Source organism: Columba livia, chromosome 1 (assembly GCF_036013475.1).
Source record: "Columba livia isolate bColLiv1 breed racing homer chromosome 1, bColLiv1.pat.W.v2, whole genome shotgun sequence".
NCBI lineage: Eukaryota > Metazoa > Chordata > Aves > Columbiformes > Columbidae > Columba > Columba livia.
In genome coordinates this window covers 16,203,139-16,229,934 of record NC_088602.1, presented here as the reverse complement: position 1 = coordinate 16,229,934, position 26,796 = coordinate 16,203,139, and the positions used below count along the sequence as shown (strand labels likewise).

The following is a 26,796-nucleotide window of genomic DNA, read 5'->3' as shown; positions in this document are numbered from 1 at the left end:
AAGGATTCAGAAGTGCATGGCACAAGGCTTAATTTAACCTATTATGTGTCTGTCATGATAATACCATGGAAAGATATCCACAAACACTGTCTGAACTCTCGCTTTACATATTCTCATGTCTAACAAAAAGAGTTCAAGCATGTACTTAATTTTAAGCACTTACATCATCCCTATAAAACTTCAAAAGGATCATGCAAATATTTTAAGATGGAATGTTTTGTCAGACTAGGGCCAAAGCTCTTAGTATTTTGCATCATTGAACTTAGTTGTATAAGATTAATGATTCCATAAACAACAAAATAATTATCAAAACAGCTAAAATTTAAATAACTTGGTTTTTTTCAAAGCTAAAATTAAACAAAAAGTTACAATTTGTCTCACAGTTTCATTTTTTCACCATTTTCAAGTTTAAAAATGCACATTTTGCAGTTTAAAAATCTTCCTGAATCTCTTAATATAAGAAAGGACTAGATTTGCAGAAATAGATATGTGCAAGTGGTTGGAAACTTTATGTGGAAAACTGTGGCCCGGGGGTTTAATCCAAGTCCTACATTCACTAAAGACAGGATCTAATGCTAAGAAAGATGTCACCACCTTTCCTTGTGGAACTGTCCCATCTTGCACAAATATGTAGTCGACGAGATGGGAGGTAGAGTCTCCACATCCACACTAGAAGTTAGATCCCTTCCAAACGTAAGATAACACAACAGCCTCAACCTTCATTTACCTGAAACTATTCATGGAGTGTGACACTAATCCATATTCACCTCGGGTTCACTGAATTATATTCCTCAATTAATAAACTATTTGTGAATAAAATACAACCTGTCCTATATACAATGAACTTTCCCTGCCATATACACTTGGCTTGTGGGTGTATCTTAAGCAGGTATTTCCCCCAAACAGCAACTTGGAATTATGCAGAAAATTATCCAAAACTGTTACAGTGCTAATTGCTAGTGTAGCTATTTTTGACCAATGTAGTAACAGCTGTGATGGTTTCAGAGCAAAGCAAAGCCCAATTTACGCAGTTTTACAGGATTATCAGGGACATTTTTTAAAATGAGAGTATGACTGGTTTCATTCTGATTTTTTTTCCCACTTCAGCTTGTTCTAATCTTTCTTTTATAGTTTTTAACACTGTTTAGCTTTGTGTGGTTTAGAAGGAAACGTGGCTACTGTAATGCGATTGCATGTTTTGATACACTGTATATTCTGGAACTAACATGAGAAATCAAGGTTTTTCTCATGTATAGAGGGCTGTAATTTAATCAACTATTTACAAATTAATTTTTATTAGAAAATTATGGAGTAAAGCCAATGATATACCCCAGGCTCTCACTTTTCTTGTCATTTCTTTCAGCTGGAGGTCAAGTGGCCACCTGTTAGCCACGCTGCTGAAAAGGGAAAAGAAATCTGATGTTCAGAGCCCTAAAACAATCTGTGATACCAGTTGTCACATTCTCTAACCAAGTATTTCTCTCAGGGTATTTGTCTTGTCTGTAGCAGAATTTTGTCAGAGCTAAATCATTTTCTCTGAGCTAAATAATTGTTTTCAGTGTGTCACTAACATGCAGCAACAAGACCACTGCTGCAACGTTTAGAGGTCAAACATACTACCCCAGGATGAGGAAATTTTGATAAATCTCAGTATTGCTTCCCTTATGGTGAGGTTTACATACATAAAGCACTAAAAACGGGTTGATTGCCTTCCTGTACAGTGCTGAAGGGAAGTCAAGGTTGGAGGTAGAATATCTTAAATTCTGGGCCTGTCTCTCATGTTAGTATGTCTGGAAAAGAGCATTCGACATGTAGATCACATACATTTACTCAGGATCATGAACTGTTGATAACTTCTGGGGAGTGTGTTGTAGTGAAGGATTTCAAAAGCTATTAGATTTTCAGTTTCTATCCTGCCCACTAACAGCTACCAAAAACATCTCGGTCTCATAATGTATGAACACAGATATGCATAAACATGGACATAAAACATATATACAAATACCGAACCCTGCTTACACACACCTAGTTGTGTAACAGATGCAGAACATCCTGCAGATATAGAAGCAGTTTATCCCATTCTGTGCCTAAGTCTGAAATTCTTTGTGTCCTGCTCAATGTGGCAAAATGGTATCTGTTACAGGAAACTAGCAATGAGTGAATATATGACTGAAGAGTATCCAAGTACATAATTAAAGGACAGCATCTGGGATCATATACTGGAGTCACTTTCCCTATTAGTTGCTTCAATTTCTTTTCAAAGTCAAAGTCCACAGAAAACCACTCTTTCCCACTAAGCATTTTATTTCTGATCCTGAGATCCTCACACAATAAAGTCAGTAGACAGTGTCACTTTTGTGTAACATATTCAAATTACAACTCAGAGCCTTATCAAGCAATTAAATGGTCTCATCTGCACTTATAAAAAAATGTTACACACATGCAAGAACAACACCACCACTGAAGAACACTCTCTGCTTAATGTATCAACAAATGTGTTGGTGGTTAAACACTGATACTGTCCAGAATCCTCCATGTCACTGGGGTCGTTGATGATCAAACCTCCTTCCATGAAAATGTAGCGATAAGCACTTTCAATGTTGATTTCAGTTCCATTTCAAAGCCATCTTAGGAAAAAACAGAAAGAAGCTCCTTGAGCTTTTTATACCCTCAGTAAGTGTGCAGATGACACCTAGTCAGGTGGGAGTGTTGATCTGCTGGAGGGTAAGAAGGCCATACAGAGGGATCTGAACCAGCTGGATCACTGGGCTGAGGCCAGCTGTCTGAGGTTTAACAAGGCCAAGTGCCAGGTCCTGCACTTGGGTCACAACAACCCCAGGGAAGAGTGGCTGGAAAGTGCCTGGTGGAAAACGATCTGGGGATGTTGATTGACAGCAGCTGAACATGAGCCAGCAGTGCGCCCAGGTGGCCAAAAAGGCCAACAGCATCCTGGTTTGTATCAGGAATAGTGTTGCCAGCAGGACCAGGGCAGTGATTATTCACACTGTACTCGGTGCCGATGAGGCCCCACCTTGAATCCTGTGTTCAGTTTTGGGCCCCTCATCACAAGAAGGACATTGAGGTGCTGGAAAGAGTGCAGAGCAGGGTGATGAAGCTGGTGAGGGGTCTCGAGCACAAGTCTGATGAGGAGCAGCTGAGGGAACGGGGGCTGTTCAGCCTGGAGAAAAGGAGTCTGAGGGGAGACCTTATCGCTGTCTACACCTACCTGAAAGGAGGTTGTAGCATGGAGAGGGTTGGTCTCTTCTTCCAAGTAGCAAGTGATAGGACAAGAGGAAATGTCCTCAAGTTGTGCCAGGGGAGGTTTAGATTTGATTTACTTAAAAAGTCTGCATGGAAAGGGTTGTCAGGCATTGGAACAGGCTGCCCAGGGAAGTGGTGGAGTCACCATCCCTGGAGATGTTTAAAAGATGTATAGATTATGTTCTTAGGGACATGGTTTAGTGCCAGAGTTAGGTTATGGTTGGACTTGATGATCTTAAGGGTCTCTTCCAATCAAAATGATTCTATGATTCTACAGTTCTAATATACCAGACTGCGGTGGGGTTCATATCTATTGCTATGAGCTCCCTCTCTTTCTCTCTGCATAGACATACAAGTCTGAATCAAATCACAGGAGCCAGCTGGGGTCAGCCTTCATTGAAACTAGGACAGACGTGTCCAAGTGCTACCTGCCAAATGCTGGAGGAAGCAACATTGTCCATGCCAAATATATAAATATCCCTGTCTAGGACAGTGTAAAACGGACAGACAACTTCACCAAGGGCTTTGCCATTAAGGTCCTGTAATGGATTTTGTCAGAAGAGTTGTTTCTTTATCCCATCAAACTGGCCAGGCTCCAAAATCACTTCTGGATCACTGAAATTCACCTGAAGTCCCAGTTAGGTTATTTTGTTTTTTGGCTTGTTTTGTTTGCTTGATTTTATTTTTTCCTAGTTTACACCATTACGAACAATTTAGTGTCACTTCTGTAAGGCAGCTGTATGGCACTAAGCCAACAACCTCCTCTTTTTGTCACAGCACAACAGCAAGACATTAGCTGTCTCGCTGAGCATCCTAAACTCCCACTCACTAAAGTACCTGTGCACTTTCACTGGAAACTGAGTAGTCAAAAAGTCCACTACACTTAATTCACTTAATTTTCATGAAGTGTCTTCATGTATGTGGAAAAACTGCTGTATAAAAGGAAAGCATTCTATGTTTACAATTAAAATTACCCATTCAAATCAGGTCAATTATGACTGGAAGTTTTTTTTTACTTCTGATAACCACTACACTATGTGAGAAGCAGGTAGTTGTTGCAGTCAGTTTCGTACTCAAGGCAACAGGGAAAGGCAGCTAAGGACTAGGCAGGTACGCTTCCCATGTTCCTGACCATACATAGCCCAGACTCCTGAGCACACTCCATAGCAGGCCTGATCTTCCACTAGGTCCCTGGCTGAACACGTGCTCTCCTCAGGACCTGCATGCGAAACCATGTGCCAGGCACAGCAGCCGCAGAAATACACCACTATGGAGTTAGAGTATAGAATTCACTATAGGAGCTAGTCTCGTACAGCTTGTAGAACAGAAAAGTCATCAGGATGTTCACACAGAGAGTACAATACAGTGATTAAAAATATGGTGCATGGATTGGAAAATTTAAAGCTGTTCAGGAATAGAAAGTTCATAGAGTTAAAAGCTTTTCAAACAACAGATCTTTCTGACTGAAATACTTGAATTATGGTGGATTTTCATTCTGGGCCAAAGAAATGCCAGTATTCATTCACAGGGTGCTGTTGCTTAACAAAAATACGGCTAATCCTGGTAGTGCCAACATAATTTAAAACTTAATTCCTTACTCTTTAAAAAGTATGCATGAAGAAATACAAACAAATGCAGATTTGCTAATGCGCCTGATGAAGTAGATTGCCAGTTTGGTGAACCTTGGTTCTTATCTGTCCTTCTACAGAGCTCAAGTGTTAACTTTGCATTGTGAAGAAGCATGAATTAAAGCTACCCTTGCCAGTATTTCAGCAAAACATATTGCATGTTCCTGTCTTTTTCTGATGAGAAATACTTTGCTCTTAGCTAACAGTGTTGCTTTAACTCTGATGTCTAAGAATATAAAAATGACATGATTTGTAAAGCAAGGTGTCATCTATAATTTTTGGTATAAGACATGCTGAGGTGGGGAATAAAAACTTTTTTCAAGTTGGATCCATACATGGCAGACAACAAGCTAGGTACAGGCAGGAATGACTGTTCTGGGTGTAACCCAAATTAATGTGCCTCAGACGCCTTAAGAGAGGAAGACAGCTGATCCAAGTATGTCCACTAGAAGAGATCACAGCTTACAGAAGTGAACATCTGTGGAACAATGGGTTAGTATTTGATGAGCTGTATGGAAAACTACAGCGGTCATAGAACTTTCACTGAGTAAATACTGAGTCTGTTTTCAATACAGAGTGCAACTGGTATTTCTGTTTCCCAGGGCTGCCTTTACAGGTCCTTCCTGAGGATCAGGTTCCACATGTGAATAAAGAGAAGTCTTCTTATTCCAGTTGGGTGTTTCTGTTTTTTGTTGATCATCTTTGTGAGTTAACCCTGCCCTGGAGCTGTTGAATAAGACATTTCCTTGTTCCCACTGGGTGTTTCTGTTGTTTATTGATCATCCTTGGGAATTAACTCTGCTCTGGAGCTGTTTCGGAGCCATTTCTCACTGTTCCCAGCTGGACTCCCTGCATCAGGCTCACCACCTTGACTTGTCTGAGACTGCTGGTGGACTCTGCCACCATCACCACTCCATGCTGCTCAGGTCCTGTGGGACTGTGCCCCGGTGGGCGAGCTCCTGTGGTCACCCTCAGCACCCAGCTCATCTGCACTGTGGAGCAGCTACATTCTTGCTGCTCCCATACAAAATAGGTAAAAAAAGAACAAAAAAAAAAAAAAAAACCTCTCCAAATTTATTTTTATGTAGAAATCCATACAGGAAATAATTAATTACATCATATATCAAAAGAAGATTATAACTTTCACTGAATTTTCCCAGATTGTTTCCTTCTCAGCATACAAACAACTCCCAGCGACCTCCAGACACATTGCCAGAAATTCTCCTCCCACAGAACTAGAAACAGCAAATGGAACAAGATCACGGCAAAGCAATCAACACAAGACCTTACAACACCGTTCCCTTTATGCAGTATAAGAGCCTGTACTATTTTGCAACACGTCTCAATTCCTACTAACTCATTACTTCTACGGGAGTGACGTAGCTAATGCCCACAAGTCTTGGTCTTCTCCTTGTTCCATGTAACTTAACTACTCTTTTCTGGCAGACACCCAAGTTGAGCAATGTTAAATAGGCTATTCCAAAATAAATTGCTTTCAGTCTGTTCTAAGCCTGATGTCCACTGAAGTTGTGCAAAAGCTGAAGGACTTACATAATTAATATCTTTATCTTCTAAATACATGTTAGCTTAATAAAAAATATTCTTTCTCCCTATAAGCTTTGCCTCTATAACCAAATGGAGGCCCTTATACTTAGTAACATATGGATTATTAGTATTTCTAAGCTTCACGGGAGTTAGGCTTGCTGCAGATATTACTCCCACTGCCATCAAGAAAGAAAAGCTTTGAAGGATCATATCAGAAAATTCACAGGAAAAAGATGCACGTTGGTTTTCAGGTACCTTAGTTACAAGAACTACACAAGAAACAACGCAGAACAAAGGCATAAGAAAATGTCAGAAGTATAACGCAATAACCTAATTTCAGCAAATGCAAACTATGGGGCCTAATTAGGCTAGAACAACAACAACAAAATCTTTATTCAGCATTTTAGTTTATCACTCGCTTGCTGAGACTTACAGAGCAAATGCATGTAAACGGACAATTCTGTCATGAGGGCAGGGAACCAGGTTTCACACAGTACCCAAGCACAGTTTCCCAGGCTGCCCATGCGTGCCTGGGCCAACCATGTTCCCTCTGGCTCAGACGCATCGCTTGATGTGGAAACATCAGTGCCCTGCAGCAACTTAAATGCAGTGATACATGTTAAATATTCTGCTGTGGCTTTGATGAGGATCCCACAGTTATCCACATTACAAGTATTTTTTTCTAACTTATTAGAAAGCAGTGCTTATTTTCCCTTCCTTTGATAAATAATTTTCTAGTTGTTTTCATGCTTAAGAAAATATTAATAAATTCCCTTTGAAAAATAAATTTCGAACATCAACTTTATACCAGAAGTACCCAAGAAAAATTTGAAAGACTTGAACATGGTTGTTACCTTTCACTTTTCCCTACTAGCTTTGTAGTTTATTTCACAATTAACGAAATATAAAACTCTTCTAAGCACACAGGAAAATTTCAGAATACCTCTACAGCGTTAGCTCTGGTGATTTAGCATAAAACACAACCAGACTGTATGATAATCAGCAACACTTAAGCAGAAAGTGAACATCAAGAAAGTCAAAAGCCTCCAGCATCATGTAACACAGACGTGCAGGGCGAGCTGCAGCCACAGGCAGCGCACCGGTAACCCGGCGTTGTTCAGGTGTTAACGAGGGGGATAATCCCGCGCTGTTGAGGCTCTGGTGGAAGATATCAAAAGGCTCTTCGGGAAACGTGCTGTCTCACACTAATGACCATGAGCGTTGTTTGCGGGCAGCGCTCCCGGGGCTCGGTCCCGTCTCCGCGGGTGCTCACGAACCCACCGGGTCGCCACTGGGGCACCACCCCCGTCCGCGCGTCGTGAAGCGGGGACTTCTCTGCTTACCGGTCCCTCCGCACGGACACCGCGACACGGTGCCGCCTGGCCTGCTGCAACACCGCCGCGAGAGAGGGGACCCCGGAGGGACACGCCGCGGACAACCGCACTGAGGCCCGATCGCGGGTGCCCGGGCGGGCCCCGGCGTGCGCTGAGGGGGCGGCACCGCGGGGCGGGGATCACGGCTGCGCCCGCAGGCGGGACCGGCAGCGGCCGCCTCCGTGCAGGACGCGCCCCCGTCCCGCCCCGCCGCGCCGGCCCGGGCAGCAGCGCCGAGCGTGTGCTCCGAGCCCGGCGGCTTCTCCGCGGCCATGCGGCTCCTCTCCGGTGCTCCCTGCGCGCTGCAGGCGGCAGCGCTGCTGCTGCTGCTGTTTGTCCCCGGCTCCCGTGAGTAGCGGCCGCGGGGGGACGGGCGGGCGGGACGGGCACAGCGGGCGGCGGCGCTGCCGCTGCTCCTCTCCGCCGGCACGGGGACCGCAGGCGGTCGGTCCGCTGGCTGCTGCGGCATCCCGGCCGGGCGGACCTGGGACTCGCCGTGGGTCTGGGAGCGGGGTCGGGGGTGCGGGCTGCGGCCTCGCTGCCCCGCCGGATGCCCCTTCGCTTGGGTTTCCAGCTGCGAGGAAGTTGGGAGGTTCGTTGGGTTTCTTTCTTTCCCTCTTTGAAACAAGAGCTGAGGTTGCGCCGTGCACATGGCCGGTTTCTCTAGAGCGGACCTGTGACCGAAACGCGGTGAGAAGCTTAATATTCAGGATGTTTTTGACGTAGAAACAATAATACTTGTGAAAAAAAAAAAAAAGTTTTGGAGTGTGCATGTGAATGCTCGCACACAACGGAGGGATGCACAGACATGCCCCGTGGCCGCCCCGCACACCCCGAAGTTCACCCGTGGCCCCTGTGCCGTGTCCCAGTGGTGCGGGCCCGCAGATGTGCCCCGAGCCCCCCGAGTGTCGCGGAGCGGGGACCGACCCCGTCGGTGTCCGGACGAGCAGGTCACGGAGAAGCCGGGGAAGCCACGGGACCCCAGACAGGGTCAGACTGGATGGAAATGCTTTCCTTACCTTTCTTGATGCCGTTCTCCGAGGCGTGCTGTAATTGTGGCGTGTGGCTTTTAATAGCTTTGGGGTCATCGTGGTTTTGCTGTTGGGACAGATGGCGTGTTTTGTCACAGTTCTGTCAGGGATTTGCAGCAATGTCTCTTTCTAGTGACTGATACACAGCCTCCTGTTTTCTTGTGCTTTAACTCTTGATAGTAGAAGAGCATATTGAGGGGATAGTCATCAACATGCACTCAAATGAGAAATACAAAAGTCTCAGATGCCAGAGTTGCCTTTTCAGAAGAGCGAACTGACCCATACAACATCCCGCAGTTTTCCAAAATAAAGAAGCCAAAAGACAGGTACCAAAATTAATCCGTCATGAATAACATTGAGGAATATCAGTCAATCTAGCAGTGTTAATATGCTATTGTTTAATCTGGTAAAACTATATATACATTGATACAAAAAAAAAAAAAAAAAGTAAAATTAGGAATGTAAACAGCTTTATAATTGCCCTTCCAAAAAACACAAGCTTTTTCTGAAGAAGTTTACATATAACCTGTTTACTGCTTTATGGCCTCCATTTTACAACGATAGGCTGCCATTTCATTTGATATAAGATTGGCCTGATCTGTCTTTTATCGTGCTACTTCCTGAGTGTACATGCTGGTTTAACTCAGTCTCCAGTCAGCGCTGCCTCCTGGGGCAGGCATGATCTCATCTAACTTTTGACAGTCAAATATAGATCTTGCTTTATATATTAATTTATTGTCTAGACCCCATTTATAATATGTTGAGAGCAGTTCTGCCCTTTTAAGGCTCAGTCTAATGTATCTATTGAAGTATCTTTTTTTTTTCTGCCCGCTAACTCGGAAAATTCCAGAAACTACTATTGAGATTTGTGTTGGTTTCAGCAAAAGTTTGTGGTTCACTAATGTACACTACAGGAGAAAGTGTGAAACACATCAAATACAATGATTTGCAAAAAGAGAAAGTGGCAGTAGCTTTGTCCTCACTCCAGCCATGATTTTGGGGCAGGCTGGTTATTTCAATATAATGCTGTTCTTTTACTCTGCTGGAGGATTAGTTTCTATGTGTTGGTCAAATCAGTGGCAGAAACATCACCAAAATGTTATTGTTTAGGAAAACTCCAGTGTAAAATCCATCTGCCTTCCTGATACCCAAGCGAGTAAGGAGAATCCACGGTCCCTGGCAGGATGCTGCTCCCAGCCCTTCCTGCTCTGTTAAGACAGCTACCAGCATCTGCCAGGAGCTCACCTGGCTGTAAACTACTCACAGTACAAAAAGTGAGCAGCAGCAGCCTCCAGACCTGAAAATGGGCATGGTGTTGTGATTTCAGTGTATCTCCTTCTCTTAGATTCTTGGATGATGGCAAAAGGTGTAGTGTATTTTCAATCTCCAGCTGACAAGGATTGGGCAACGAAGATGATTAAGGGAGTGGAGCATCTCCCTTATGAGGAAGGGCTGAGGGAGCTGGGGCTCTTTAGTTTGGAGAAGAGGAGACTGAGGGGTGACCTCATTAATGTTTACAGATATATAAAGGGTGAGTGTCATGAGGATGGAGCCAGGCTCTTCTTGGTGACAACCAATGGTAGGACAAGGGCTAATGGGTTCAATCTGGAACACAAGAGGTTCCACTTAAATTTGAGAAGAAACTTCTTCCCAGTGAGGGTGACAGAGCACTGGAACAGGCTGCCCAGGGGGTTTGTGGAGTCTCCTTCTCTGGAGACATTCAAAACCCGCCGGGACGCCTTCCTGTGTAACCTCATCTGGGTGTTCCTGCTCCGGCAGGGGGATTGGACTGGATGATCTTTCGAGGTCCCTTCCAATCCCTAACATTCTGTGAGTCTGTGAAAATCAGTTACTTGGGTCCATGTTATTTCCTTAAGCATATATGCAACAGTGGTTATGCTTTCCTTTGCAAGATTGTGAGGTAATTTCACAATACTAAGGCATGAGGACCTGTCCAAAAGGTTGCTGAGATAATCCTGCCTGACCTCTGTCAGGATGAAGCAATAGCCTTCTTGGTAGCTCAAGAATGTCACTTGAAAAATAGGCCCCCAAATGAATCATTGTACCAAAGGGAGAAGAAATATAATGTTTATAGATAGCAGGGGTTTGAATTTATAGTTTGTCAAAATTGCCTGGCAAATATTACAAAATATTTGGGATCATGTGGTTTTTGTTTTAGTTTTCCAGAATTTGAGTTTCATGCATTTCAATTGAGAAGAACAAGTATCCTGATGGTGGAGACTATTTAGGGAATGGTTGTATTCATGTTGCTTTTCTAACATCTCTGTTGTAACTATTCCAGCACCTCAACTGTCAGCTCAGTTGGGTTGCTTAGAGGTTACTGTGCAAGTCAGAGGTCATTTTGATATTTTGATGGACTGTGCATTGTCAGTGCATCTGTACTTTTTGCTTTTTAAACCAGCAAAAGTAGAATGGGGACATAAAACTCTCCTGCTTTCCTGCTATGCCTCAAACTTGAAAGGAGAAGATGCCAGACATAATTTTTATATAACTTTTGAAATGTCCCCAAAATGGATGTGTAAATGTGAGTTTATGTACCAACATCTTTCTGCAGCATAAGGTTTAGTTAGACTAGGCATAAAACCTCTGAGTCCTTAGTTCATCTTATACATGATTGTGGGAGTGGGCAGGTTGACCTTTGTCACACGCAGGGAACTGAATGAGCAGTGCCAGTCACCCGTATATCATTCTTCTACCAGACTTCTTCTACAGAGAATAGTAATTTGGTGCATGCCTGAGCTGGAGACTACAGATTCCTAATGTTAAGGTTCATGGGTCTTATCCACTGTGTTGATTTTTGCAGCATCTGACAAAATCAGGTCCATTTAAAAATCTGGTCCTGTTCGTTTTCAGCAAGTAGCAGAGCTACCCCCGTCACCTACCCTGCATCTACCTCTGTATTTAGCACAAACACTGATACTCACCTCCTGTGGCTGAACGGCACTTCTGGAAGCAGAATTCCAGCTGTAAAGCTGGAGGAACTGGCCTGATTTTGCCGTTTTGAAAGTTTGCTTATCCAAATTGTCTCCAACTCATGACTTCTTACACACTGTAGCAACAAAACCGCGAGAGGCCCCGGAAGCGCAGGGGGTACCGGGCGGCGCCGTGGTGTTCCGCAGGATGCTCGGCTGCCTCCAGCCACCCACCAGCCACAGGCAGCGCTGGTTTTAGCTGCATCCGCACCTGACCTTAAGCAGGGGAAAACAGAGTCAGCTGACAAAAATATTGTTGATCCCCTTTCCTTGCCCTTTACCAGTATTTGGTTCTTCAGTGCATTGTTTTGAGTTGGGTATTTCCTTGGTTGAGTTCTGTATCGTAGTGAAAAATGAAGGTGGAGACACTTCCCCCCACACCACCTTCTCTGGGTCACGGTGGGAACAAGCATCGGCAGAGTTTGTCCACTCAAAATTTTAAGGCCCAACACTGCAACTAATCCCGTGGCCCGAGTTGCTTTACTTCTGCTGTTGCACTGACCCTTCCACGCTGCAGCTGGCTGCTGCTCCCCACCTTGCTGCCTGCACGTGTGCCCCTTGCATAGCTGCTCCCTGGGGAACCCCTGAACCCCTCCCTGTTTGCTTTGGGCCAGTTTCTCTGTGTGGTCCGTGGTCTCGAATGAGAGTCTCATCGCTGCATAAAAACACCTGCTGCTTTTCCCTTTGGCTTAAGCCAGGAGTCCCTCCTGCCTCCCTGACTGAAGTATCTTGCGGTCCCTGCAGTGATCCACGTGGCTTCAGATCCAGAGCTGCAGGCTGATGACAGAACAGATTGAGAATAGTATCATTTTAAGCTTTTCTTTTTCTCACCTGCCCCATTTCCATGTGGCTTACGTTTATGAAGTACCCCATATTAGGATGTATTTGTATTTTGGAGCCATTGCTTGTGATCTAAATTAAGAAACTTATCAATATTTGGGGTTTTGGGGGTCTTTTTTGAGGGGGGGGAAATAAACTTGTACCTTTTAAGCTGGATGAGGTCCTTGACATCTTCGAAGGTGTGCAGCCCAAGCTGATCTGAACTAGGACTAATAGAGTCCTGTCTTTCCTTCCACCTCTGGTTCCTGCCCCTTTCTTTCCTCTCATCCCACAGGGAGTCCTTTCTGCTGGTTGAGGCAGCAAAAGCATCATGTGCTGTTGGGGAAGTGGGTAATGAAAGTTTTCTGTTGGCTTTGCTTCCACAACTGGATCATTGTTAAATGTGGGGGGACTAGCTCTGGTGTTGACCACTCTCTGCAGGATTGGGTCCTTCCTGGGGAAGCTTAGTTTAGCTGTGTCCCATCCTCCATTTTTTGTTTGTTTTCCCTCAGTTTCCTAATAAAACAGTCTTAACATATCTTGCCTGCTGCCCTCAATCTTGATATTGCAGGGGTAAGATACAATGAGTGGTTTGGTCATTTGTATTTGGAAACTTTACCATTCAGAGATCTTCACTAAGGTTTTGTAACTACTAGGGAAATACCCTATTTCTGTTACACTTAGTTCAGGTTACTCACTTGCCTTTAGCAGAATATTGTTACAAGTGATCAAAACTAAACTGTCCTTGGCAAAGGCAGATTCCACAACTGACCCTTTTGCATGTATGTGAATGCCAGACTTTTCAGTCTGTGTGGTTTATCTGTCCATTTTACTACTTTTTTGTAGGCCAGGCCTGAGGACAGAGTATTCAGGCCTCAATTAGTCTTTAAGATGTGATGATTATTTAGCAGTGGTGTGATCCTTTTCTGTCCCACTCCCCACCTACCAAATGCTCACTGGATGCATTAACATGCTGATAGTTCCAAACTGAGCAATGTATCTTCTCAGTGCAGCTTATTGCCTTAACCATGCTGTCCATGCAGGGGCAGAATAAGTGTTCATCTGCCTTCAAGGGCCTTGCAGACTTCAGAGGAAAAGATTTATGTGAGAAGTTCTTTTCTTTCTGCTGTACATGGTGTAGGTCATATGTTACTACTGAAGGAAGGTGCCTGATTTTCTGCCTCTTTTTTTTCAGTCTCCTTTCATCTCAAGGAAGAAGAGAACTTGGGGAGGTGATGATGGGGAAGATAAAACTGAGGATGGGGACGGAGTTCCAGTTCATTTGATAGTTGGGTAGTGCAAACGTCATTTTTAATGTGCTAAGAGCAGGCTGTTGTGGCACCGTGCTTTTATATCGTCATTATACCTAACTCCTGTCCATGGTAGTTCAGTCATTTAGATGCCCAAAGCAAGTGATGGATGCTGCACTAATTTATTTTTTTTTTGCTTCTTAGTAATCAAGCACCTAAAACTATCTTATTCTTCTTGTTTTTTATGTGGGAAATGAAGAGACAAACAACTTCAGCAGTCCTGCACCCTTTACTATGACTCCAGGCCTAAACCAAGGTAATACTCTCAGCATTTCTGTTGCTGTTCCTCAGTAGCATCGAGAAGAGTAACATGTATTATTGTATGCCTTAAAATCTCTAATAGTTTGCTCTTTGTTTTATTTTATTGAATTATGAACAGCTGTAGGGCAGGAGGTACTCTGAAATATCTAGAAATTCCTGCCAACATGCATTTACAGTTACAAAGAGAACCACCAGCTCAATAAGTCTGCTAGACTAAAATTCAGTGCTCTTGAGAAAAAGACAAGGCACTTTTTAATTTGATTTTTAATGTCAAAATGGATTCTAGGTCCACCACGCTTCAGCTCATTGCTAAAGTACATGTTTATTTCATGATATAATCCCATTTTGACTGTGTCAATCTATATACCTTTAAGCATGTGCCATGCCTGGAGTCCTTTTTGAACTGTACTACTTCACTCATATAATTTGCTGTTGTCCAACAAGTGGGATGTATAGCTAGTACTCTCCTCACTGGCTCACTCTGTCTTGTGTTGGTTGCATCACTGACTCACACCCAAATTCCAGGCAGCGTACGTGGCTTTTTCTCACCTGTATGAGCATGCAGTCCATACCCAGATGTGTTCCCAGGGCTGCAGATACGAGCACTCAGAACTTGGGGGAAACCCGGAGCTGTGTTCTGGTTACAGTGTTGGGCCAGTGTGGGAAAGGTTTAGCCCCAGGCATATCTATGGCTTACACTGGTATCAAAGTCAACTTATCCAAGAATGAATGTGTTTGTAATTGTACAATCACAGGCTGTTTCTCAAAGGCAATTAAATCTGCCACTTAATATCACAGGTATGTCAGTGTAAGGGTTGTGTGTGCAGTACTCAGTGGTGGGGCTAGTTTGCTATGATTATACCAAGGAAAAGGCAAAGTAATTCCCTTTGTAATTTTTTTTCTCCCTTTTTGGTAGATGATATGAAGGTGTAAATTTGTTACCTTTGTTCTTAAATTAGGGCTCGCTTGTAACATGTAGGCAATTGCAAAGAAGGTTGGCAAAACTGTTCTAGACTAGACTTTTCCACTGGTAAGAACAGCAGATCTGTTCAAAGAAAATAAGCCTACTCCTTGATTCTGGTAGCTGTGTTGCTGTTCTTGTTATCTCTGAGGTTGTGCACTTTGTTTTCAAGCCATGCTGAAAAGTGATAGAGCTGCTGCAAGGCGCATAGCCCTAGCAATGTGGGAGGATGCTGTGAAAGATCAGTTACTTCTGAGAAAAGAATGATCACAGAATGGGCATAGAGAACAGTGCAGAATGAAGGGAGGGAAGTATGTTGGTTTCCAGGAACCGGAGTTACTGAACAGCCCAGGAGATCTTTGACAGGAGGAAAAGACCATTAACCTGTAAGAAACATTGAGGAGGGATGCAGCAGTGAGGACAGAAGTGAGAGCAGGAGGGTGCTTGAGAAGCTAAAAGTAACAAGAGAGCTGGAAAAGAGAAGTGAAAGGAAGGAGGGAAGGACATTAAGACTGAAACGTAGTTTCTAGTTTAAGTTTTTGGAAACAGGTGCATTCTTAGGACCCTTTTTGTGTAAAGAGAGCATAAGCCCACAGAAGGATGTTTCATGGGGTATTGGTCTACTTGACATGACTACAGTATGCTCCAGGCATGAGCCCAGTTTGCAACACAAGCAGCAAAATTAAAGATTGAGGGATAGGAAATAGAACTGAAATAGATAAATAAAAGCTAGAAAGAACCCACCCAGCGCTAAGTCGGCCAAGAAGGTCAGTGACAGTATGGCTGATACAGAAACTGAAATATAAGGGTGACATAGAGGTAGAAGATAGCAAAAAAAGATGTAAAGAATTCAGACTCAGACCATTTGGGCACTGCTGTGCTTACAGTCTGTGTTCTTGCTGCACTGAGATCTGGAAGCATTTTGCAGAGCGGTAAAACCATCTGCTTTGGGATGGAATACTCTCTGCTCTATTCCCACCTTTAGCCTGAAAACATAGATACTCTGAGGAGAGTATTGTGTTGTGGGTACTGTAATTGTAGTATGTTAACATGAAAATGAATAATATTTCTTTTCCTGTTTTCTTTTTTCCACTAAGAAAATAGCAGTTCGCCTGCTTCTACTGTTACATCATCCACACAATCTACGACAACATCTACAGCAGGTATGTATCTGCTCCAAACCTACCCCAGATCATACCAAATTCCAGATAAATATCCATCAAAAGTGGATATTTGAGAGAGGCATTATAATATTAGTCCAGGAGGCAACATGTAAAACAACTCTGAAATGAAGCTATACTTTTTTGTAAGTAGCATGCTTCATCAGTAGAAGCATTTGCTGTGCCATTGAAAAGCAGGAATAAAACTTGAAGGGAGAATTGAAATAAGCTGGTGTTTTTAGTGTTCTTTCTTTGTCTCTAAGCAAACTTATCCCATTTTCATGGAGTAAAGGTTTATAGGTTGTTGTGCAAACAATGCATCTCTCCTTAATGTTATTTCATGGTAAACAGATTTAGGGTATAATGAAGTCCTGGGTGCTTGAGTTTCAAGAGTGAGACTCTACTTCCTTTTAGATAAGAATCATGGCACCTTATACCATAGAAAATAGTCCTTGTAGAGCTTATAGCACAAAAGAGTGGCATTCAAGCAAGACATGACTGGCAGATCTGGGACAATCTGTTGCGGGTACTCTTGCATTTTTCTAGCACTATTGTCTTTCCTTCACAACTTGGAAGAAGAACTGTAGGTAAGAATGATTTCCCAAGGTAGCACTGTTGCAGTTGTGATGCTCCAACAGAAGTAACATGTTTACAAAACACAGCTTTGTAGAAAGAAGAAATAGCTGTATTAGACCAACTGGTAGAGTTTGAAAGCAGCTATTTAACCTGGGACAGAAACAAACAGTTTGTCCGCTTGGATTTGCAGTGCTTGAACCATTGGCTATGTCCATGTGAGATAATTTTTAAAAAGAAATTTTAAAAAATATTTTCTGGAAGAACTTGCGCAGCCATATTTCACCACATCCATAAAGACTGGGTAAGAATTAATGTCATGCAGTTGTTCAGTCTGCGATGGACAGATAGGGGGTTGTATCTGAGAGAAGAAAAGCTGGTTCCATCCATCAACTGTGTCCCCTATGTGCTGAGAGCCAAGTGAAAGCAGGGCAGAGAGATTGTTCCCACCTTAAGATATTTTGTATATTCGTGGAGTTTTGTGCTGATCATAAGGTCCCAGCTATGTTGTTCCATTTCCAGTGCAACTCTCACTTTGTGTCTCTGTAATCTACCATGCTCAGAAGTTGCTTGTTATTCATTTAAGAATAAAATACTCAGCAGGAAAAAAAAAAAATCATTGTAAAGAGGCTGTAAAGCTGCCTTTGGTGCAGCTTCTCATTCCATTGCTTGCAGTGTACCAGTTTAAGCATGTCTAGCCTGGAAAGTGGAGAGGTTTTTGTAATCCCCGTGTTGCCTTAGGGCCTTTGCGGGGTTTTAAGCACAGGTGTTCCTCCAGCCCTGCCCATGGGTTTCTTGCAGAGGTCTGAGCCCTTTGCTGTTAGGCACAGCACCAACCTAACAGGCAGCTCTGCCGTGCTTCACACAGTTTATTATTTACATCCTTCTCTTTTTTTCCTCTTTTTTTTTTTTTTTTAATTCCCCTGTTAGAAACTTCTTAGATTTTAATACAATATTTGTCCATTTTGATTATCTGTCTCAGCTTTTTCAGAATAGTGACTACTGGGTATAGGTACTTAATATTCCTTTAAGTCTCTGCCTTTTTTTGTTTTCTTTTCTTTGAAGCTTTTAATGGCAGAAGCAAAAGTCTGTTTCATTAAGCCATTTTCCATGCAAAGGAGAGTATTTATTTATTTTAGGAAGAACATTCAATAATAATTATTTTGTATGTTAGTAGGGTGCTTACGCAATTTCAGTTGTTGTAATTTGATTGGTGGATATAGCATAGCTATTTAATGTTTAAACACACATAGCATACAAAATAAAATTCATGTTTCTTTTAAAAATAAAACATCATGAATTTGAACTGTATTACTGCCATGCATCCCTTTTAAATAATAAAAATTAACTCAGACAGTTTGGGTTTGTTTAGCATAATGTCTGAGAAGCCCAGCTGGTCTTTTAGGGGGAAAGTAATTAGGCAAATAAAAGATAAAAGGACAGATGTTGCTAGCAACTGTTCTTTCATCTTAACTCTGTTGGTAAAATAGTACAGGTAGGATTTTTCACAGACACAGCAGAACAGATTGGTGCCCATTTGCTGTCAGCTTCCCGTATTCTCCAACTGCCTCAGCCTCCCACTGATGGTTTGAAATGACCGATGCTAAATACATCATGAAAGATAAATGTGTAGGAGATTAACCAGATTTTACTCCTAATATTACATCACCAAGTGCTGTAATCTTGATAAAGTAAGAAAAAAGGATCACTAGTAGGAAAGAGAGGGGGAAAACTAATGTACAAGTTTGCTGAAATTCCTCATGATGGCTGCTCAGATATTTTTTGTGCTGACTCAGGTTTTCTGCAGGTTAATGTAATGCACATGGAATAACTGCCATCTTTGTGTAACATTGTTTAATAATTTTACACATGGAACAATTAGCCATTATTTTGCTCAGAAACACAAGCCAGTCTGACGCTCAGAAATCATGGCTAAAAACCAACCAAACCAAAAAAAAAAAACATGGAAAACTCACTGGTTGACATTTGCATTAGATTTGTCTTTCTTCTGGTATCTTTTATATTAGGAATGCAGTTACCAGGTGTGGTCTCATGTCACATAACTGTAGATGGTTTTCATATAGACATTTCCTACAATGAGGAACCATTTGATATTTATAGATCATTGTGCCTTTGGGGAGTTTACCTGTCAGTATTAAAATGTGCCCTGAATTTTATCTGATGTATTTTACACATGCTTCATAGAGGAACTGAATTTCCTAGTTGTAACAAGGTAAGTACATTAATATAGTACTCCAGCTGTTCCATCTCGATGAATGCTCATTTCAAAGTGTTTCCGAGGGTTACAGCACAATACAATTATAACATCAAAGAACAGGAAACTAAATAACATTTACTATGGGGACTGTATTGGGCTGTTTCAGTAGTTTTAAATGTCTCTTAAAAGTATTGTGTAAGGCAGTTCCTTTTGGGATGCTTACATTGTTGTACTGTTGGGTTTTTAAGGTTTTTGTTATTAACACTTGTACGGGAAGCAATGATACTTAAGGCTTAGCAAAGACACCATTCTCTGTGTAGCTACTCACATTTTAAACCCACTTACAGGAAGTTTATTTTATAGAAGCATTTTACATGCTGTATAAAAGCAGCAGGAATTGAATATCAAGTTTTCTGTGGAATTAAAATGAAACTACCTATTCTTCAGTTGTTCTAGTTTTAGACAGTTTTCAAGAAAACATTAGACAGTGGAATGTCCATAATGAAAAGCTTTTGTCGTGTTTAATATGAACCCACCTTGTGGGAGGTTCTAGAAATAATACAGAAGTAGACAGCTGCAAAGGGAGATATTTTTCTCCCTGAAATTCCTTCATACATAAAAGATATTTGCCTCACGTTGTCTTAGAGAAATGTGTAGCTGCATGACAGGCTGCTTTCTTCTTAGTTCCTTCTTGCAAAAATAAGTAATTATTTTTAAGATCATTCTAGCTGGCTGCCTTCTAAGGTTCTAAGGGTTTTGCTATAAATATCAATCTCTATTATTCTTGAATTTTGCTTCATGGTATTTTTATTCTAAACAGTTCATTAATGCTTTCTGAAGAGAGAAGGGGAAGTGTTAGGTAAAAGCAGAGTAAAAGTTAAAGATATTAGGTGTCAATTAAACTTGTGAAACAGCATTCCAGTCTTTGTTTTAACCTTGGCAAGACAGCTCACCACTAAATGATACAAGCCAGTAGACTTACTTAGTTGAACTTCTATTACATGTGGAAAACTTTTTGAACCTTAATTTTAACATATATACAGAATTCTCTCTGTTAAGTTTAACATACATGCAACCTTAGTAAAGCATTCAAAAGCAAATTAAAGATTAAATCATTACTAAAATGGGGAGGGCATTTTCATGCAAAATCTGTTATTATCAGAAAAGCTTGGTTATCTGACAAGTTGTGTGCTTCAAATGGAAAGTCACTCTTGATCCAGAATTTTATCACATTTTAAAATACTGTAAGTTAGGCGTGATTCTATGCTCTTTCTAAAAGTTATTAGATATTATCCAGGTTTTCTGTATAGCCTTTTATTAAAACCATTCCTGATTATGAGCCTCAGACATCAGAAGTTGAGCCTTTCCGAAGGAAATGCATAGGAGAAGGATCTGTGTGCAAGTGGCATTTTCATTGTTAATCTGTCATTCTGTTTGGCCATGATAAATGCTATCGCATTCAGTGAGTATACAGTTTATTATTTTTATGTTCTTTTTCTGTGTGATATCACAAATAAATATTTCCCAGCTGTGTCCACCAGTACTACTCATCTGACCAGTCCCAACCAGCCCACCAACACCACTATGCGTGTCACGACTCAGCCCACCAAAACAAGCCAGACAACAAGATCCACCACAGCTTCCTCAGTCACATCATCACAACGCAATATTACAGTGGTGACCACTTCCAAGACTTCTTTCACTTCCGTTACAGGTGAGTTCACCTTTCAATAAGGTTATAAAGGCTTGTATAGGTGGTGATATGTGTCGTACGATTGTAGAATTGTTAGTTTTACTGTAGTACGGTAGTACAACAAAGAAAGAAGATGTCTGCGTACTGAAACGAAAGTAAGGTGGGGCTTTATTATTAAGTTGGCTACAATAATGTTGCTCTGAGCGCTCCGCTGACTTCACTTAACCTGAGAGACCTGGCATATTTAGGACAAAAAAAAAAAAGCAAGTGGTCTGAACCAGCAGCCACCAGCAAGGAAATCAGCAATGTTAGGAGAAAGCCAGACTATTGAATACAGCTTCTGTATTTGTTCAGCTCTCCTTCTGCAGCTGAACTTGAGCTCATCCCTACTTTTTGACAGCTGACCCGTGGCTCAGAATATGTCTACTGGCTTCACAGAAAGACTGAGTTCTGTTAACTACATTTGTAGCAATGTAATGAATTTTATCACTAATGAAGGATAGAATATGGTTATGAATGAGTCACACTTTATGTAACAGTTGTCAAATACAGTTTGACAGTACCCTTAGTACCCTTTAATACAAAACCAGCAAGTGTAGAATCATTATGTCTTTGTGGTTAGCTGCTTGTTGACACCACTTCATGCTTGCACTTGTAAACGTATCCGGGTTGCTCACATGTCAGTGAAGTAGGTGAACCTGACATCAGCAGAACTTTTAGTTGACCACATAATACTCCCTGTGGCAAGTACAAATAGAGATGGGCACAGAGATGGGTCTTTTGGTGGGAGCTTACAGCAGATAAAACCAGTTTTCACAGGGAAACTGCTCTGGCTTATTTGAGGTCATGTTATCTCTGACGGTCTTTGTGTTGGGCTGCAGAGCTGTTCTCAGCTTGGAGGGTGAGCATACAATTCCATGAGACAAAGTAAAGCAATTTACCAGCTCTTCATCACCAAAAGTATTTTACTCCTGCCACGTAACTATACTGAGTGATCTGGTGGTTGTTGGACTCCTGTGCAGGATGACTCTGTGCTCATCTGGCCGAAAACCACCTCCTTTTTGGCTGGATTACTTTCATGCCAGCTTAGTGAGTTAAATTGGATCATGGAGGGTATGAAAAACACTAGAACTGGCCTAAGAAGGGCAGGAGCTGCATGTGTGGAAGGAGGGGAGAGCCAGGGGAAAAGGTGGGGAAAGAGGGAGCTGGGGAGGAGAAGGGACAGTCAGTCTTTCAGAGGCAGCAAGCAGCTGGATCAGCTGCTCCTGCACCGCCAGAATCTGGCACCTAAGAGTGGAGCTTTAGGTTTCAGTGTGCTTGGCCGATATCTTCTGAGATGATCTATGTTAAATTTGTCCAGCTGTGTCTTTAGATGACATGTCGATGGGGAGGGCAGGATAAAGGGGGGTCCCTCAGAACACAATTTGCGAGCTCTATAAGAAGTGCCTTTTGTTTTCTTTTCAGCCGCATCAAAATCTGAGGCTGTCATAACCAAAACCTCCAGGTTCGATCTGGGCAGTTTTGTAGGTGGCATTGTGCTGACACTTGGACTCCTAGTTATTCTCTACTTCGGATGCAAAACCTATCACTCCAGAAGAGGCATTCAGTACAGAACCATGTAAGTTCCCAAGGGATTGTCTCTTGACGGTGTATTATTTTCTTGAGGGAAGCAAGGACAAACAAAACAAGGAAAATTAACTCTGATTTTTTTAATGTGCATTATATTAATATTATTTAACTGTGATATTTTGTCTTTCACCACTTCAGCTATTCCTTATTATGGCTGTCTTCTGTGTGGGCTTTTCTCTGATATATTATATAAAATTATTGTGGTTTTTTTAAAGGATCATTGTCCTTTAGCTATTCTGTGAATAGCTAATGTTTCCTTGAAAACATTTCCTTGAAATGTTTGCTGCAATTTGCAAAAATTCTGTTTTTTCCTGGCACTTTCTCCTAGGCTCTATTTGGTTATTCACTCTTTGGCATTTTCCTCCCCTTTACCATTAACTTTTTGTAGTAGCTCTATTTTCCATTACCTATATGATGTCTTGCTGGAACTCTGTTAACATGTCTGTTTTGTATCACCTTTTATGTACCTTCAAGTCTAGTTTGAGCAGCCAGTTTTAAATCCAGACATCTAATATTCCACATTCTTAAGTCAGCACTATTGAATTGATTCGTTTATTTCTTGTCAGAGAAAACATTCAAAGGCAAAATGGCCGTGATTCACATTTTTCAAAGCATAGTGTTTGACTGGTGTCAATCTATGAACTCAGACTTTTGCCCTACCTTGCAATACGGGCAGGCCAACTGGCTGAGTTCTAATATTTAATTTTCTGCGCGTTATCTTGTCTCAACTCCTGAAATGTGTCTATAAAATTGTATGTGCTTAACCTGCTGTAAGTACCTTTCACAAGTCCAGGAAATGAGAAGTAGAATTCATTTAACCAAATGCTGGCATCTGCATCTGAACTACTCATCTCATTCATATTACCTTGAAGTAGGGTAAATCTGTCAGAAGAATGAGCCTATCCATGCATTTTTATATTCACTGTGAGGGCAGCTAAGAATCCTAGATAAAGAAGTCTGTGCTGTGGATATTGAAAGGTACAGGCTGGTTCCCACCTCAGGTTACTTGTTTACTCTGTGTACACCAGTGACCTTGGAGCTGCAGGCTGCTGATATTTTCCCTGTGGAGTGTAGGTGCTGTACAGTAAATACAAGCCTATTGAGAGTAAAGTTGCTTTTCTTCGTTTTAAGACCCTTTAGAAGTTTTCTGTGGACTTCAGACTGTCTGTAAACTACCAGTTCAAAACCACTGATTGAAACAGATTCTTTGCCACCAGCTTTTTCCAGGCAACTGATCTCCATCCTTTATGATACTGGACTGGGGGACAGGAGGTAGTAAGTCCAGTCTTGTCATGGGTATGGTTCTTCTTGGTGGAGCTACTCTTTTCCTCTCCTTTGCAGCATTCATTTCTTTCATTCCATATCATCCATCTCAGTTGCGGAGCTTCATAGAATCATAGAATGATTCTAAGCTTGTTTTAAGTGAGCTGATGTTCTTAAACTTGCTGGAATGTTAGTGTTTAGCATTATGTTTTCTCTCTGACTCCTGCTTGCTGTTAATGAAATTCAACCAGTCCCTGCTTGCACATGTTTACTCACAGTGGTGTCTGAATGGATATTCTAGAATTCTGGTCAACAGTATCTTTAAAACAAAGGAAATCTGTTGCTGAGCTTGTAAACTGGCTTTGATTCACTGTAACTACTGGATATAGGTAAGATAGATAGGATAAAAATGCCTAAGCAATAGCCAATCTAAAAATATGTACTTGAATAAAATGTGAAAGCCAAAATGTTAATAAGGCTGATGAGGCTGGAGGAGTGTTGACAAAATGAAATTGTTCTGCTAACTTCAGGCTCAGCTGAGAAGACTGCAATACCCAGTTCAATGTGCCCTCACCCTGCCCACCAAGATGGACTTGGTTCACAAAATAACCTGCTTGGCAGCAGCTGGGTTTGTCATGTTGACTGTTGCTTGTACTGCAGAACATTAATGACTGTGTTTCTGTTACAGCGATGAACATGATGCTATCATTTAAAGAGACTTCAGAGAAGACAGTGTTGGAAACCCATCCTATCGCAACTTTTGTAACTTCTGAAAGAATTCCTTTCATAAAGATGATCACAGTCTCTAAACCTGTCTTGGGTATGATGCTGCAAAATGTTGAGAAGCTCTTTTAACAGCCTGGGTTTTTTTGCATTGGCTTTCATCAGAAGAGGAACCCAGCACTTTGCAGAGACAGTATTTTCTTTTTCCAGTATTTGTAATCAAATTTAAAGAAATACACCTATTGAGTCATTTTAAGGTACACACAGAAGTCTCTGAAATAACTGATTACTAGCACGGTGAGTAGCATCATTGCAAGTCTAAGTTCAATTATTTCTCACATATTGCATAAATCCATTGTGTTCCATAATGGATATAGTAGGTTAAACAGGATGTCTTTGAGACCAGGCATAGGTTTTTTCAAGTAATTTTTTCCCTAATATTTTGTATTAAATTGTATTTATTTTGAAATTTGCTGTGAACTTTAGTTTAGAAATTTTGGATTTTGAACCGTTCAGTTAATTTTTTTAGGCTGTAAAGAGACATGGTTTGCTAACTGTATAGAAGGTGATAATGAGTACTTTTAACTTCAGTCACTAGCTCACCAGTGACCTGCACAGACTTCCCTAAACAGGCTGTACCATAAGATGAGCTGCATGGACAGACAGGAGATACCCATCCACAACCCTTTTCTATAAATGGGTCCTTAGAAGAAAACAGACTATGCAATCCATAGTTGCTTTTTTCTAGCATGCCTTATGAAGCATGTGAATTGAATGTGTCATCATAAATGTGATAAGATAGGAACATTTCTTCTGAAAATTGGCTTTTAAAGTTGAATGTAGCAATCACTTCACTCTTAGTTTTTATTACTATGAAGCTGTATGCAATGTTTTAGCAGCATTTAATAAACATTGAAAGTTACATAGAGAAGGGGAAAATTTGCAAGACAGCATTTAGAAGAACACAATCTGCATTTTTGCAGCTATTTTCAGAATTGGTACTGCTGGACATGTATACAGAGGTCTGGTCAAAAGCCCACTGGAGGCAAAAGGGCATCTCTCAGAAGGCCTTTTGATTAAACTGAAAGAGGGTAGATTTAGATTAGATATAAGGAAGAAATTCTTCCCCATGAGGGTGGTGAGGCACTGGAACAGGCTGCCCAGAGAGGTTGTGGATGCCCCATCCCTGAAGTGTTCAAGGCCAGGCTGGATGGGGCTTTGGGCAACCTGGTCTAGTGGAAGGTGTCCCTGCCCATGGCAGGCGGGTTGGAACTTTAAGGTCCCATCCAACAAAAACAAGTTCATGATTAAAGCCCAAATACACTGGGGGTCTCATGCAAGATGGTTGATGCTGGTCCCATATCACTTCTGCGTTTACATTGAGGTAAACCTGCTGACTTCTGTAGATGGGCTCCTGATTTACACTGGTGCAAGGAAAACTATAGCAAGGATCAAGGTCAAGAAATACAGGCCCATATCTTCTTATGTCACTGAACAGTCGTTCAGTCCTGCTCAGGCTCCACTTGTAGATCTCTCCATGGTGAAGAGGGTCAAGGTGGTGGGACTTGACTGTCTTGGTTGCTGCTGGCACGATTCTGTCACTCAGGGCACACACAGGAGGTGGAGACAGCTGAGGAAGGTCACAATGGGAACTACATGTAGGGCAGGTCTGTCAGGGCTGGGAAACAACGCATCGGGGTAATGACTGCAGCTCTGGCATGGGTTAATTGTTTTGTTGAGCAATAGTTTGTTCTGCCATGCAATGTTAAAATGCCCACGTGGATGATTTTTCCTTTTTCACATGGAGTAGTAAAACTGTTGTGTCTGAGGCACAGCCAACTCCAGCAAACTATGGCAAATGCACAGTCCTTAATAGTACCAGCCATGCACCTGAAATGCGGTAGCAGGGCTGTTTTGGTTTTGCTAAGACTGAGGTACAGGGTGGGGAATGATTTGAAGTAACTTTTGTGATTTTTCTTAAATGCATTGTTTTGTAGAAAACTTCTGGTTTTGACTTGAAAACTTTGGAAATGATACTTTCATAGAATTGCAATTCCTTACTTTGTTAATTCCTTACTTCCTTAATTTCTAAGACAGTTAAGTGCAACTCGGTTATTGGGATTGTCTCACCTCTGTTGTACAGATGAATAAATAAAATTCAATCTTTGGAGTTACTATATCAATTTCAGATGGATTTTTATTTTATTAGGTTTTGTAATTCCCTCAACCCTTTTACACATTCATAACCATTGAATAAAAAGTGTTCACTATATCTACTTTTCAATGCTAGAATACCAGACCTAGTGCATTTGTAATCAGTTGTAATGTATTTTCTAATGTCATTACTACCATAAA

At 41.6% G+C, this 26,796-nt stretch overlaps 1 protein-coding gene across 3 annotated transcripts; it reads left to right on the top strand.

Moving 5' to 3' along the window:
- The first annotated feature begins 7,982 nt into the window (after window positions 1-7,982).
- Window positions 7,983-26,618, top strand: TMEM123 (transmembrane protein 123). 3 transcript variants are annotated; one of them, XM_065046438.1, is made up of 7 exons: window positions 8,030-8,155; window positions 9,022-9,164; window positions 14,160-14,216; window positions 16,280-16,345; window positions 20,662-20,847; window positions 22,291-22,444; window positions 24,407-26,618. In XM_065046438.1, exons 3-7 carry the CDS (start codon window positions 14,195-14,197, stop codon window positions 24,429-24,431), a joined length of 453 nt encoding a protein of 150 aa, XP_064902510.1. In that variant the 5' UTR covers window positions 8,030-8,155; window positions 9,022-9,164; window positions 14,160-14,194; the 3' UTR covers window positions 24,432-26,618. The 3 variants fall into 3 exon arrangements, with proteins under 3 accessions (XP_064902367.1, XP_064902510.1, XP_064902440.1); XM_065046368.1 differs by having other exon boundaries at window positions 8,035-8,155; window positions 9,019-9,164; XM_065046295.1 differs by lacking the exon at window positions 9,022-9,164 and having other exon boundaries at window positions 7,983-8,155.
- Window positions 26,619-26,796: the final 178 nt, after the last annotated feature.

Coding starts and splice junctions, on each gene's coding strand:
- TMEM123 (XM_065046295.1), top strand. CDS start 8,080: ATGCGGCTCCTCTCCGGTGCTCCCTGCGCGCTGCAGGCGGCAGCGCTG. Junction 14,217..16,279: donor GACTCCAGGCCTAAACCAAG/GTAATACTCTCA, acceptor TTTTCCACTAAG/AAAATAGCAGTTCGCCTGCT. Junction 16,346..20,661: donor TACGACAACATCTACAGCAG/GTATGTATCTGC, acceptor AATATTTCCCAG/CTGTGTCCACCAGTACTACT.